Raw genomic sequence first — 13,640 nt, forward strand, 5'->3', positions numbered from 1 at the left:
CGCAGACGCAGCCCTGAGGTACCGGCATGTTGCATCTCTGCGGAGAAAGCGCCGGACCCGAGACTACATTTCCCAGGAGGCCCTGCGGCGCATTGGGCCAGAAAAACTGGGGCCCCCGCGGGGCGGTGACTCTTCTGCACCTCCTCCGGGATTCTAGACTGCACACGCATGTTCGCAGCTCTTGGGCGGCACAAAGTCACTGGACTTCGCATTCCGGCCGTAAATTCATCACTCAGCTGAACGGAGCGAGGCGGATCGGCGAGCCGGGTCCCACCATGGCAGCGCAAGTGAGTGTCCCCCGATCTGCCGGGCCACGCCCAGACTCCTCATCTCCCCAGGCCTCCTCTCGCCCGAGGGGGCGCCTCGGTCCAGTCTGCGGGTCTGACCGTCGTCCGTGCAGCCGCCGCGTACTCCCTCTGTGCCTCGTGCCGTCCGGCCGCTAGACCGGCCCGCGGCCTGTCCCGCCTTCTTTTGTCCACCTCTTCCCCGGGTCGCGCGTTTGCGGGGAGACTCTGGAGATGTTGCTCCGGCCTGGTCTGCCACCCGGTGCGCGGCGCCTGCCCGCCGCCCCCCTTTCATTCCAGTACCTGCTCCGGCCCTTGGGGTTCTCAGATTTGCCGACTTTGCGAGACCCCAGAGAAAAGACCAGTCGGCGCGGCAAGGGTGGGACCCTGACCCCGCCCAGGGGGAGCTGTCCAGCAAGGACGGCCACAGCTGTCCCGCGGAGGGACGACGTGTGTGAACGGAGGCCATGATGCTGCAAAGGGGAGAGGCAGGACTGGGAGCGAAAGCGGTGGGATGGTGGTAGGATGGTGGTGAGCGGGAGCGTTTCCCTCCCGCGGGCCCCTCCTGGCTGCGTTTGGGTAGGGAGACCCTGCCTGGAGGCCGGTTCCTTCCCAGGGCTGCTGACCTCTCCTCCCTTGGTGAGCCTGGAAACTTTCTATTTAAGCCCAACAGAAGGAGCAGCACCTCCCACCGGGATGCTGGGTGTGGACGAAGCTGATGACTCACCACCCCCTCCTCTGTGAAAGTGCCTCAGGAGCCAGCCTGGGCGCCCTGCCAGTCCCAGTCTCACCCTCCCTCCTGCTTTGGTGGTGTCCTAGCTACCCTCCCCTGGCCCGTCACACCCTCTGTCCAGGCCCCTCCTTGTCCAGGCCCCTCCTTGTCCCTGCATCCTTTCTGCCTCCCACGCTGCCTGAGAGGCTAGGGCTTGTGTCACCCACAGCCCTGGAACTCTGCCCCTGGTTAGAACTGTCTGAGAACCTTTGAAGACTTGAATGCTGCACCTTAGAAAAGCCTCAGAAGTGGCCCATGAGACCCAGCTCTGCCAAGGGAGAGGAGAGTCCAGAAACCAGCCGGCCCCAGCAGGTGGACTTCAGCCCACCCCCGTACCACCACCGCTATGCTTGACAAATAGGGAACTTCCCCAGGAGGGGAAGGTACTTGTCACGCACGCTGTGCCCTGCAAAGATACTGAAAATGGAAGAATTTGATCAGGCAGACGTGGGACAAGTGCAGAGTTCTCTCAGTGCCTGTGTGATTGCTCTGAAGTTTAAGGGAGACTCTGCTTTATGCAGTGCCTGGTACATTAAAGAAAATTCCATCTTCACAGTCTAGGATGGATGGCCCTGGTAGTCAGGGGTCATCTTGGGTATGCTGGGACCTGATCATCACTGAGGAATGTAGATGAATTTGGATAGCCTCTGCTGCCAAGCCTTTGTTGATTCATCCAGTAGTTGGGTACATATCTCATCCAGTAGTTGGGTACATATCTGTAGGAGTCACCAGGTAGGTGAGGAGGAGAGATCTGAAGATGGTAGGGTGGAACAGGGAGGCAACAGAACTCTTAATCAGTGTAACAACTGTCCTGTGAAGGAGGCACTAATTCTGTCTTCATTTTATAAGTGAGAAAACAGGATCAGAGAGGTAGAACAACTTACTCAAGTTTGCACAGCAAGTAATTGACAGAGCTGGGATTCTTACTCAGTTTGCCCATTTCCTGGGCCTGAATGTCCACTTGTCTTCTCACCACTCACTGCCCATTGCTTCTGAGTCTAGAGCCCAGAGCCCAGAGTGCTGGGATTATAGGCAGTATGACACATACTCAGCTCACATTCCACCAAGTTCCCAGTACACATTCCTAGCAGAGAAAATGATCGTTGTGATGGAGGGTCATGAAGAGATCTTGTCTAAGTTCCCATCAGTGGTGCGAGGCAGAGCCTGCACTCAAACCTAGGTCTGCTGGCTGTAGGGTCCTGTTCTTGACAGCAGCACTTTCCATCGGAATGGACTCACTCTAAACCATGCTTCTGTTTTGAGCTAATCTACTCACTCTGGAGTTTGAGGCCTACAAGAGCCGACTAGCTGCCCTCGTTCCCACAACCCCGGGCCCCTCCACCCCAGCCAGAGCAGCTGGGCATCTGTCCCTCTAGAGCCACCACCTACTTTCTCACCATTGCTCCGACAGTTCCCCTGCCCAGGGTCTGTCTCTGAGACCCTACTCAAATGCCCCATCCTCCAGGGAGTCTGCGAATGAAAGCTCACGTCAACAAAAGGCCTCATGTGATTGTTACTGAAAGCATTCTTCATAACAGCCCAGGACTAGAAACAACCAAGAAACCCATCCACTGGTGAATGAGTGGACAAATCTATGCTCTGAGTGGAGCACTAATCAGCCATGAAGAGGCCCTCATTACTGATAGATTCCACTTTGACCACTTCAGAAGCATGATGTGGCCAGAGACTCTGGTTAGAAGAGAGTTCAGGGTGTCAATATAGGACTGATGATTCCAGTGTTACCGCGTCATTTGATATCTCTGCATTTTTATCACTTATAACTAAAATGCAAAATTCAGCTTATTTAAAAAACTGATTGTTGTTCTAATTTTCTAATATGTGTTTTTCTCAGTATTCCAATACAAGTAACAAGAGAGAACACGTCAAAATTACAACAGACCCTCAGCCAGGCTTCCTGGAGCGACTGAGCGAGACCTCCGGTGGGATGTTTGTGGGACTCATGACCTTCCTGCTCTCCTTCTACTTAATCTTCACCAATGAGGTAAGGTGCCGGGGCCCCTCTGTACAGAGCAAAGGTCCCCACAGTCAGGGAACACAGGCTGCAAATGCAGAGACTGGGCTTGGTCCTACTGGCCTCGGTTTGACAGAAGCCTCTCTGTGCTGCCCCTTGCCACCTGCCACGTGCCTCTAGTCCTCGATGGCAGCTTTGGGCATGGTGGGGCCAGGATTCAAGGCCCCCACTCAGTCTCCATTTCTTCACCTACTACCAGTTTTCCTCTGTTACGAATTTTTCTTTCTTTGCTTTGTAGTGGCAAAAGTGGCCGCAACTCCAGGGTCACTTCCGGCCAGCTCAGCAAAGCCAGAGGAAAGGGGAACCATCTCTTTCTCAATCAGTTAAGCAAATGTGGCAGGGAGCTCTTGGCTTGGGTTCAGTCCTCTCTCTGAACCAGTCCCTCTGGTCAGGGCACACATGTTATGATGGCAAGACCTAGGTCACACGGTTTGGACAGCAGATGCGCTACCGGGAGGCAGAAGCACCAGCTCCTCCCAGCGTGGAGCAGTGCTGAGCTGATGGTGGCCGTGAGAAGCGCCTGCCTGGGAACACAGGAATCCAGAATTGCGGGTACCACCCGGCCCCTTCCTTGCTAGACCTCGGCCTCCAGCTGTCTGAGGGGAGGCCCGTCTCAGAGCTCCGGAGACCCCGCCGGCCCCGCACTGCAGTGAGCTTAGCGCTGGCAGCGCCGCCTGAGCTGCTCACTCCTCCTTGCTCACAGGGCCGCGCGCTGAAGACGGCAACCTCGCTGGCCGAGGGGCTGTCGCTGGTGGTGTCCCCTGACAGCATCCACAGCGTGGCTCCAGAGAATGAGGGGAGGCTGGTGCACATCATTGGAGCCCTGCGGACGTCCAAGGTAGGTTTGACAGGGGCTGCTGACCCGTCAGAGACATGGTGCGCACCGCTGCGTGGTGGAGGGTGTTGAACGTGGCTAATGGACACACCTGGTGTGAGCCCCAACTCACCAGTCAGGAGACGTGTGGCCCAGCGCTCCTGAGCCTCAACGTCCGTCTGTGAGATAGGCAGAATCTTGTAACAAACTTGCAGGCCAATCTTGCAGCCTCGGGGGGATTAAGTAGCTGACCTCTAGACAAGTGCCCGGCACAGTGTGAGCTTGAGAAGTTGGTGCCGTGAGGCTGCAATCAGCAGGTGTGTCTCATGCACGGCTACGAAGATTCTCTGTCAGCCTCCCTGTCTGCACACTGCATCCCCTGTGGCTGCTGCCATCTCATTGCTACTTGAGCCTGTTCTGTGCGCCTCATGGTCACGGGGCTGAGTGCTGGGAGCTGGGGCTCGGTGGCTTCTTGAGGTCCTGCAGCACGGAGCAGCAGGAGGCGCGCCGTTCCTGTCCTGTTCCTGCCCATCTCTCGGCCAGCCTTCCCCGAGCCAGGCATTCTGGACCAATACAAGTCTTGTTCTTTACTTATCTTGTTTGCTCAATTCTTTTTAAAGCTTCTATCTGATCCAAACTATGGTGTCCACCTCCCAGCCGTGAAGCTGCGGCGGCACGTGGAGATGTACCAGTGGGTGGAAACCGAAGAGTCCAGGTGAGGTGCCAGGAAGCAGAAGATCCCTTGGGGGCAAAGGAGGGCAAATGTTAGGATAACTAAGAGACGGCTTCCCTTTGACACTTCTGACATTCAAAATATAAGATCTTTCTATCAGAAGATTGTCAAAATACCCCAAAATAATTAGCCAGTCTCCTCTGTTTGGAGGTGATGGAAGTCGGGCTCAGAGTGGCTCCCCTTCTCTAGGGATGCCATACTTGAGGCAAGAACCTGACCGCGAGCAGTGCCCTCCGGTGGGTGGGCACCAGCTCCTCTCCTGTGAGGGCAGAGCCCCCAGCAGATACCCAGTCTGTTCTACCAGAAGTCCTGGGCCAGACTGGGATTAGCCCCACACGAGCCACATGGGGCGGGGGACAAAGGCAGCTTAGCCTGGAGAAGGGCAGCTGCAGGGGCCTTCCCTCGGGCGGCCCTGGGGGAGGGGTGCAGCTGATCTCTGAGCCCAGAGACTGGGGAGACCTTGGTGCAACTCAGGTGGGAGCAGATTTCACCTCTCAGTGAGAAAGCGCTTTTTCCAGTCAGGGCTTCAAGGACAGTGGCTGCCCCAGGGTAGGCAGCCTGTGTCTGGGCCATGGTGAGGCCGTGGGTGATGGCTGCACTTGGAGAGTCTCAACTGATGACTCCCAGGTCAACTAGAGATGCTCAGCGATGGGAGGGGCTCAGGTGCAGGGGGCTGACTGGGCTGCCTGTGCTCGCTCTCCCCGCAGGGAGTACACAGAGGATGGACAGGTGAAGACCGAGAGGAAGTACTCCTACAGTGAGTAGCCCCTTCCCCGCCTCGGCCCCAGCCCTGAAACGCCCAGGCCTGTGGACTGATGATGCCTGTGCGCACGTGGGCTCAGCCCCCTCCCGTCTCTCCAGCCGACCCCCAGGAACTGCTCCTTCAGCACCTGAGGGCACATGGCTGTGGATGAGAGGACTCGGGCCTCAGACCTGTGGCCACTCTTTGCACGGTTTCAAAATTTTTCCTTCTCCCATGACAGACACTGAATGGAAATCAGAAATCGTCAATAGCAGAAACTTTGACCGTGAAATTGGCCACAAAAACCCCAGGTGAGAGCTGGGCCCTGGGCGTGGGTGCAGCCCCAACCTGGCACTGCCAGCCTCCACTTTCTCGCCTGAGTAATGGGTTGAATTGATGAAAATGTGGGCTGTGGTTCTGAGGCGAGCCCCTGTGCTGGCACAGGGAACACATCGGCAAAACCAGCTCTGTCCCAACAAACTCCCCTCCCACGAGTCAGGATTAGAAGGCTGGGGCTGGGTGCCTGAGGGATTTGCCTGCAGGAAGCTTGTTTGATCCACCCTGGGGGTGGGAGGAATCAGGAAAGGCCTTCCTAAGGGAACAGCATTCAATCTGGCCTTCTTAAGTTTTGGCAGAGGGAGCTGAGCACAGGGATGGAGCAGTGAAGTGGGCCTACGCTGGGTGTAGCGGTAGCGTGGGCTGCCAGTAGTGGGCAGGCCATGCCAGGATGGGCATGGACTGGGCACCGTGGAGTTTGGATGTGCTAAACTGGGGGAGGTCAGTGAGGGTGTGAAGTCCATGGCAGTTTCATGACAGCTGCTGGTGGGCTGGCACAGGCCGAGAGGGGTCTGGGAAGAGGGTGAGAAGCTCTGGGGCACAGGGGACCAAATGCAGCACCAGGGCCAGGGGCACGAGCCTCCGGGGTGGAGCAGGCGGCAGAGACAAGATGTCTGCAGTGCTGGACTGGCTGGACTTGCAGCAGCCCTCTGGGTGAGCTCCTTGACCAGCACTACCAGAGCGCCCGCTGCTGCCGCCCACCTCACAGATGGCCCCCCTGTCCTCTCCCAGTGCCATGGCAGTGGAGTCATTCACAGCAACAGCCCCCTTCGTCCAAATTGGCCGCTTTTTCCTCTCAGCAGGTAAGTCTCGGGTCTCGCAGGTGAGGGGCTGTGTGCCGCTTAGCCACCTCCCAGGAGCTAGGGCTCTCCCAGCTCGGGCCTCCAGGGGCTGAAGGGTCCCACTGCCCTGGGCAGCAAGCACATTTCCCAGCATCACTCTGGCCCAGCACATCCCAACGACAGGGACTCACGTAGAACATCCCACATGGGCGGGGTTCCTCCGAGACCTGAATTGTTCAGAGAACTTCCAGGTGCTGCCTCTTCTGACCAGACAGAGCCCAGAGCTCTTCCTCAGACACCAGCAGTCTTGGAGACGGCTCCAAGGTGTCCAGCTCTGAGCCCTTCCCAGTGTCCAGTGCTGGGCCAGGGAGCAGATGGCTCATCACAGCCTCTTCCAGGGAACCTAAAAGATGCTTTCAAGGGATAGTGTGTCACCACTAGCCACATCAGCTTCTAGGCCACTGTCCCTGGGAGAGATGATACCTAGGGCCTCAGTAGCCAAGGTGAAGGAGGAAGCCCAGTGATCTAGGGCTGGACCTGTCTGCCTGGCCACTTTGCTGCTCAGCTAGTCCTTCTGTGCCAGCCAGTCCTGGCCACAAATACAGTCTGTGCTGCAATGCAGCCATCTTGGGTGCAGAACTGAGCTGAGGCAGAATGGGTACAGGGCTAAGGCCACACATGAGCTGTGGTCACTTGGGGAGGGGAGACATCAAGGCTTCCTGGCGACATGGAGGAGTGAGGCTAGAGGAGGGCCCTGTGGTGGTGCAAAGCTCCACCTGAGGGGTGAGCTCAGAGGAGGCAGCCCTGCTGGAGTCATGCATGAGGCATGGTAGAAAGGCGGCCAGGGTGAGGGGTTGCAGATGGAGGGGGTTTCAGCGGACACACCATTGTTTCTAACCACAAGATTCTCTCAGGCCTCATCGACAAAGTTGACAACTTCAAGCCGCTGAGCCTGTCCAAGCTGGAGGACCCTCATGTGGACATCCTTCGTCGGGGAGACTATTTCTATCACAGTGAAAACCCCAAGTATCCAGAGGTACAAAGGGGACCCTTTGAGCACCCCACTCCCTTCTTCCCTCCTGACAACACATAGGAGTCAAATTTCTACTTAAAACTCTGATTCTGTTCACTTGAATCCATCGCTGTGCTTAGGGCGGAGCATTCTGTGTGAGGGGACCACTGGGCGAAGGTGGGGCGGTGGGGAGGAGTGACTGGGGTTCCGTGTGCTGTGCTCCTTGCCTCACTCATCCCACCTCTTCCTCCCCTAGGTTGGAGACCTGAGAGTCTCCTTTTCCTATGCGGGGCTGAGCAGCGATCACCCTGACCTGGGACCCGCTCACGTGGTAATTCAGCTTCTCCCGGGTGGACAGTCAGGGCTTCCTAAGCAAATTGGACTCAGTACCCTGGGTGGTGTTGTGAGTGCTCTGGCCCTCCCCAAGGAAGTGCATGCAGGCGCTCACATTCCCACAGTCAGGCCTACCTACTTCAGAAACCCGTCTGCCCCCCGTTGAACTCTGTGTCCTAAGTGACACAACCTATGAGCGACCTAACTGCCTAACGAGAGTTCTTCTCATCACATGCAGCCCTCTTCTTTGCTCTGTGAATACTTGGTCTTCAGGCTTCAGCCTGTCATGTGCAGCCCACCTCAGCCTTGCTGCTGCCCAGCAGCCTCCCTAGAGCTTCACATGCAGCAGCTTGGTTGCAGATCTGGGGTGGCAAGTCTTCCACTGACTCCTAAGGAGAACGCCAGGACCGAGCAGGCTGAGCACCTTCCTCAGCCCTAATATGAAACCTTTGACCAGGTCACCGTGATTGCCCGGCAGCGGGGCGACCAGCTGGGCCCGTATTCCACCAAGTCTGGAGACACCTTGCTTCTCCTGCATCATGGGGACTTCTCGGCAGAGGTGAGCTATGTGCCCCGGCGCGTGCCTTCCGCAGCCCTCAGGTGGTCATTTAGCGAGCATGGCCATGCGGTGAGGCAAGCAAAAAGAAATGGGAACACCAGTCTCCCTGTGCTGATGGTGCTGGCACTCAGGGTGGAACAGTGAGCAGAACAGGCTGCTCCCCTTTGCCTTGAGAAGAGAGCTCAGTCCAAAGAACAAGTAAGTCAGGGCCTCCATACGGGGTGTTTTGAAGGGGAGGCAGATGCTCTGAGATAAACCTACCGCCCCACAGGAAGTGATGCACAGTGGTCACAGGCCTCTCTCCTTACATCTGCTGTGTCTCAGGTGAAAAGAGAAGGTTGAGGCTCAGAGTCACGGGCACCTGGAGTGGCCATTGCCCAGAGAAGAGGGGCAGGGGAGGTGCCTTTGGAGGGGTGCTGCTGATTTAGGGTCACCCAAGCTCTGCGGTGAGGGCGAGTGCCCTGCAGATGGCCATCCCCATCCGTGGGACAGCAGAGTTGTTGCATACCTGAGTCCCAGGGGCAAGAGTGCCGACCCGTTCAGCTGTGCGCCTTAACGTCAGCGTCTCCTCTCTGGGAAGGGAAGACTGGTCTTCAACAGAAAAGTCCCATTTTTACTGTGCTGGTGATGAACATGGTGTATCACTGGCTGGACTTTCTGTACTGGCCAGAGGGGGACGTTTCACCCAGAAGGGCTAGGAAGGGAAAAGCATGTTGGTGCCAGGGTGTAGCTGTGACCCTTTCACCTATTACTAGTGCTCAGCGGTCATGCCTCTCACTTGAACCCTGCCCCAGATGGTGTGGTGGGGCTGGAGTCGAGCCCCTCCTTTATCTGGCCAGGATGGGGGCATGGTCAGCTGCTGCCCAGGAGCCCGGTTCCCAACTGGGGGGTGGGGCTGCCACCTCCCAGCCTGCTGGACGGGCACTGTGAGCCATGGGAGGAGGCGGCGTGGGCCCAGGGCTCTTGAAGGAGGAGGGCTCTGGTCCCTCCCACAAAGGTCTGTGGCTGGTTCCCTGCTGTGCCCACCGGGCAGGGCAGCTAGAGGGTGGCCCAGGTGCCTCACCGCCTACTGGTCTGTTCAGAATGTCCACTGGCTCCTGGTGGGCCCGACCCCTGGCCATCTGCCCGGCAAATGAGACATGACTTCTGAGACACCACTCCCCTTCCCGCAGGAGGTGTTTCGTAGAGAGCAGAAGAGCAACTCCCTGAAGACTTGGGGCCTGCGCGCTGCGGGCTGGATGGCCATGTTCATGGGCCTCAACCTCATGACACGGATCGTCTATACCCTGGGTAGGTGGGGGCATCTCACCCACCTTCCTGCAAGCCCACCGCCTCCACTGCTTCTCACGTGGCAGGCTACAGCTCTCCCAGCCTTGGGGTGCTGCCTGGGTGCAGAGTAGCAGGAAGGCAGGGATGAGGTGGATGCTTTCAGGCAGTGGGGGCGCACTGGTAGGGGCTGCGCTCACCCCTCACCCATCTGTCCTCAGCTTGCTCTTCCACGGAAAGCCTGGTGAGTGGCAGGCTGTGCGGTCAGCTCCACACAGCTGGGCAGGCCCTGCCTCCAAGCTTCTCTCACCTCACTCCTGCTGGGCAGATTGTTGTAAAATGCTTGCAGACGGGAAGTGCTTAAAGCCTGTTGTGGGCCTTTGCTCTCCCTGAGACCTGCATGTGGGTGACCAGCCTCTCACGCAGAAGTTACCAGGACGCTCCACCTGAGCTTGGAACCAGCAAGCCTTGGGGTGGCCAGGGGTGACTGGCCAGGGCCAGTCTGGCCAGCGCTGAGCCCGGGGTGATGGGGATGTGTTCCGCTTACCTGGCTGGGAAGAGTCTTTGTCCCGACATGTCCTTGTCCAGGCGCTGATTCTGCCCAGCCTCCACCATGCCAGTGCAACTGTTCCCACTGCCTGCTCCGGTCAAGCAGTGCTCTGGTAACTGCCCACCAGGCTGTCTGAACTGGGGCCACGCCCTCGTTTACAGACGGGAAAGCTGAGGCAGAGGGAGGGGAAGCGCCCAAATGGTGCCTCTTGGGCGCCCTTCAGTAGAGGCCAGAGTTGAAGCAGAGACCGTCTCCCCTGGGCACTGGCCACGTGACCCTGCGCGGGCCGAGGCCCCTGGCGAGGTGAGGCTGAGGCTGTCTCACAGGGCGCTTCTTTGAATCTCTGACCGCCTGGTCCTCGGGAGCTCTCTCCTTCTGGAATGTGGGCGCTCCAGACTCAGGACAGAGCCTTGCAGGGAGGGATCCAGAGTGCAGGCAGGACCTTCAGGAGGCTGCAGTGCAGGAGCATTCGTTCCTCTGTGCCTTCAGTGAAAACTGCCTGGGTGCCTGCTGTGTAAAGACACTCCTCTGGGCCCTAGGGCGCCTGCGTGAATAGGCCGGACAAGGGCCCTGTCCCTCAGGCTGGGCTGTGAGCTCGGGCTCACGGTCTCGGATACTTTCTAGCTGCTGGACTCCTTGGGTGTCAGTGACCTTGCAGTGGCAGGGACTGAGAACAGGGCCGCCTTTAGAGGTGGGTGTGAGGGCTGCTGAGGTGGTAGCCAGCACCAGGAACTCTTGCTTATTTTGAGGGCCCAAGATGGGTGCGACATGGAACTAGACCAAGAAGAGCCACAAGGTGGCCTTTGGGGGGCTCTGCAGAAAGGACAGGGCACCAGAGTTTGCTCTGCAAGCACAGTGTCAGTGGACTGGGGGCCCCTGGGAACTGGTGATCCCCCAGAGGGCAGCAGTACAGAATGCCAACCTGGGAAGGCTGGACAGGCCAGGGACAGGAATTCCAGGTGGGTTCAGCTGGGTTTTAAAGTCACATCGGGCCAGTCCCTGTGCATCCTTGAGGCAGGGCTGGTTGGACTAATTTGCTTCCCTCAGCCCCCCCGCCCCCCACACACACACTGGGCGCGCAGGTCTCTGTCAGCGCTAACGGTGTAAATGCTGGTAACGGGCGTTATGGGGAACCGCTCGGGGCTGATTCCGCACTGCTCCTGGGAGTGTCTTGAGGTTAGGCAGCACTTCGCGGGCCTGCCCCTGGCAGCACGGGGTGCCCAGCCACACGGCTCCACCCTCGTCTGGGTCTTCAGCTCTCCTGCGGGAGGATCTGCTGCCCCATTACCGTTCTCCCTCACCCACCTGCACCCAGGGCCCAGCCTGATCCCGAGGCCGGCACCATCGCTGACCTCGTGACAGCACGGTGGCCTCACTGCCTTTCTCTCCCCCACAGTGGACTGGTTCCCCGTCTTCCGAGACCTGGTCAACATTGGTCTGAAAGCCTTTGCCTTCTGTGTGGCCACCTCGCTGACCTTGCTGACCGTGGCCGCTGGCTGGCTCTTCTATCGGCCCCTGTGGGCTCTCTTCATTGGCTCCCTGGCCCTGGTGCCCATCATCATTGCTCGGACCCGGGTGCCCGCCAAAAAGCTGGAGTGAGCCGAACCCTGGCAGCCGAGCCCCACATGGACTCCAGGACCTCGGGGTCCGGGCCACCCGCTCCTCCGAGCTCCGTACCTGGAGCATGACCCCGGATGTTTTGGATTCTGCACCCACTCTGCTCTTCAGAGGGCCTGACCGACAGCGCGCATGTGTTTGGATTTGGTGTCCTGCAGTTACGTCTTTCCTGCTCCTTTCTTGCCAGCGAGCAGCTTTGGGGCAGAGGGCAGCTCTCGCCTGGCAGCACAACGAGCTCTCCGCTCGTTTCCTTCCTTCTCTTGGGAACTCCCCATGGCCGGTTCACATTTCACTGAGCCAATGTCTGCAGACAAGGCGCTGACACCACCCTGCTGCCCCCCCCCCGGCCCTGCGCCCGCCTTGATGTCCCGCGGCCACACTGCCAGTGGTTACCCCAGCACCAAGATGACTGGCGGCACGGGCCCCGCCCACGCCAGGTTTGTGGCTGCAGCTTGCCTTGGCGCTTGAAGCAGGAAAACCACCGGCGGCGGCATGAAGAGGAAAACCGGGCGGTGCTGCGCTGGCCTGCTGGCCCGTAGCTGGGCAGGACTCTGAGCGCTGGACTCTGCAGACCCTGGTTCATTTTCTCTGTTACTTCACCTCGTCCTTCCACTCTCCTCTGAGAAGTTGTAGGGGAAAACAAAAAACCTGAGATGACCGTTTCCAACTATTAGAGAAAAGCACCCTTTTTCTGGTCAGCTGAAGTCAATTCAGAGCACAGGAGGTGTTAAATGAGGGTGTAATATACACGGTAGGAAAAGCTACCTGTCAGTGTTTCGGTCACTGGGAAGCCTAAGATGCTTTAGAAACAAGTAGCAGAGTTGTCTTCGCTCCAGGAGAGGGCGAGTGGCTCCGGGAGAGGCTCTCCTTGTCACCCTCTGGCTCCAGAAACGGTTTACTTGAAGAGGACTGAGTTTTAAGTCAGCCAAGTAAGGCAAGGTTGGAGTCTTCCTTTTGCCAAGTGGGCGCCTTCCTGGTGACCCCCAGCTAGCCAAATGGGGCGGCAGCAGCTCAGGCTGCTGGAGAGGGCGCCGCCCTGCGCCTCCGTCCTGGGCCCCGGCCCCGGCCTGCAGCGGCTGCTTCTGAGCCGGCTTCCACCTGTTACTTGGCCACAGCTTTACTGTTCCTAGATAAATTTGTGCTTGCTTAATTCGTATCGGCTCATTAGTTTCCTAAGTACTCTCACACCCTGTGAGAGAGAAAGTGTGTTATAACCGTATGGTCCTAAAGATCTTCACAGCCTTTCTGTTCTGTTTTTCTGGGTGTGGTTTGCTTCAGCAAGTTAAGTATTTGGTGGTTGAGCAAAGGGTCAGAACGTCTGAAACCAAAGATCTAGTAGTAATGCCTCGTCCTGGGGGATCTGTGCTGTCAACTGAAATCCCCCATGTTCAAAAGCAGCCCCAGAAATGACCTATCTGGGCTGAAGGGCTGAAACTGTATTCATTACCGCTCATTACATGGTTTTGTCCAAACTCTAAATCCAGGATGCCTTTGGGAGACAAAGTATAGCTAGTGGATGGCTAAACTCAAGTCCCTTAGAATTTGGTCTGTGTGACTTTTCTCGTACTTATTTTAAATTACTGTTAATTTCAAAAGTGTTCATGAGAGCAAATTAAGTCAACAAACATTTGGTATCTTTGGAAAGTAATCATGAAATTTGTATTATTTGTATTTTTGATAAATTCAAAATAAATTTCAAAATATCTTGATATGGGACCTTGCTGTTATTCCCATACAAGCACCTTGTAACTTTTTTGTTTTGGGTTGTTTCTAAAATTTCTTTTGTATAGAATTTACGAAGAACTGTG

The 13,640-nt window shown here is 57.3% G+C and overlaps 1 protein-coding gene across 1 annotated transcript; it reads left to right on the forward strand.

The window, feature by feature from the left end:
• Window positions 1–62: 62 nt before the first annotated feature.
• TMEM43 (transmembrane protein 43) lies at window positions 63–13,541 on the forward strand. Its single transcript, XM_004692350.2, has 12 exons — window positions 63–287; window positions 2,909–3,058; window positions 3,792–3,926; window positions 4,523–4,617; window positions 5,343–5,392; window positions 5,619–5,688; window positions 6,446–6,516; window positions 7,410–7,531; window positions 7,764–7,838; window positions 8,298–8,399; window positions 9,572–9,689; window positions 11,612–13,541. Exons 1-12 carry the CDS (start codon window positions 276–278, stop codon window positions 11,812–11,814), a joined length of 1,203 nt encoding a protein of 400 aa, XP_004692407.1. The 5' UTR covers window positions 63–275; the 3' UTR covers window positions 11,815–13,541.
• The last annotated feature ends 99 nt before the right edge of the window (window positions 13,542–13,640 follow it).

Source organism: Condylura cristata, unplaced genomic scaffold (assembly GCF_000260355.1).
Source record: "Condylura cristata isolate star-nosed mole 26May11 unplaced genomic scaffold, ConCri1.0 scaffold00033, whole genome shotgun sequence".
Lineage (NCBI taxonomy): Eukaryota > Metazoa > Chordata > Mammalia > Eulipotyphla > Talpidae > Condylura > Condylura cristata.

What these genes read in the sequence shown, in the direction of transcription:
- TMEM43 (XM_004692350.2), top strand. An exon ending in CGAGAGGAAGTACTCCTACA is followed by an intron (nt 5,393 to 5,618) that starts GTGAGTAGCCCC and finishes CTCCCATGACAG; the next exon opens with ACACTGAATGGAAATCAGAA. An exon ending in CCGCTTTTTCCTCTCAGCAG is followed by an intron (nt 6,517 to 7,409) that starts GTAAGTCTCGGG and finishes AGATTCTCTCAG; the next exon opens with GCCTCATCGACAAAGTTGAC.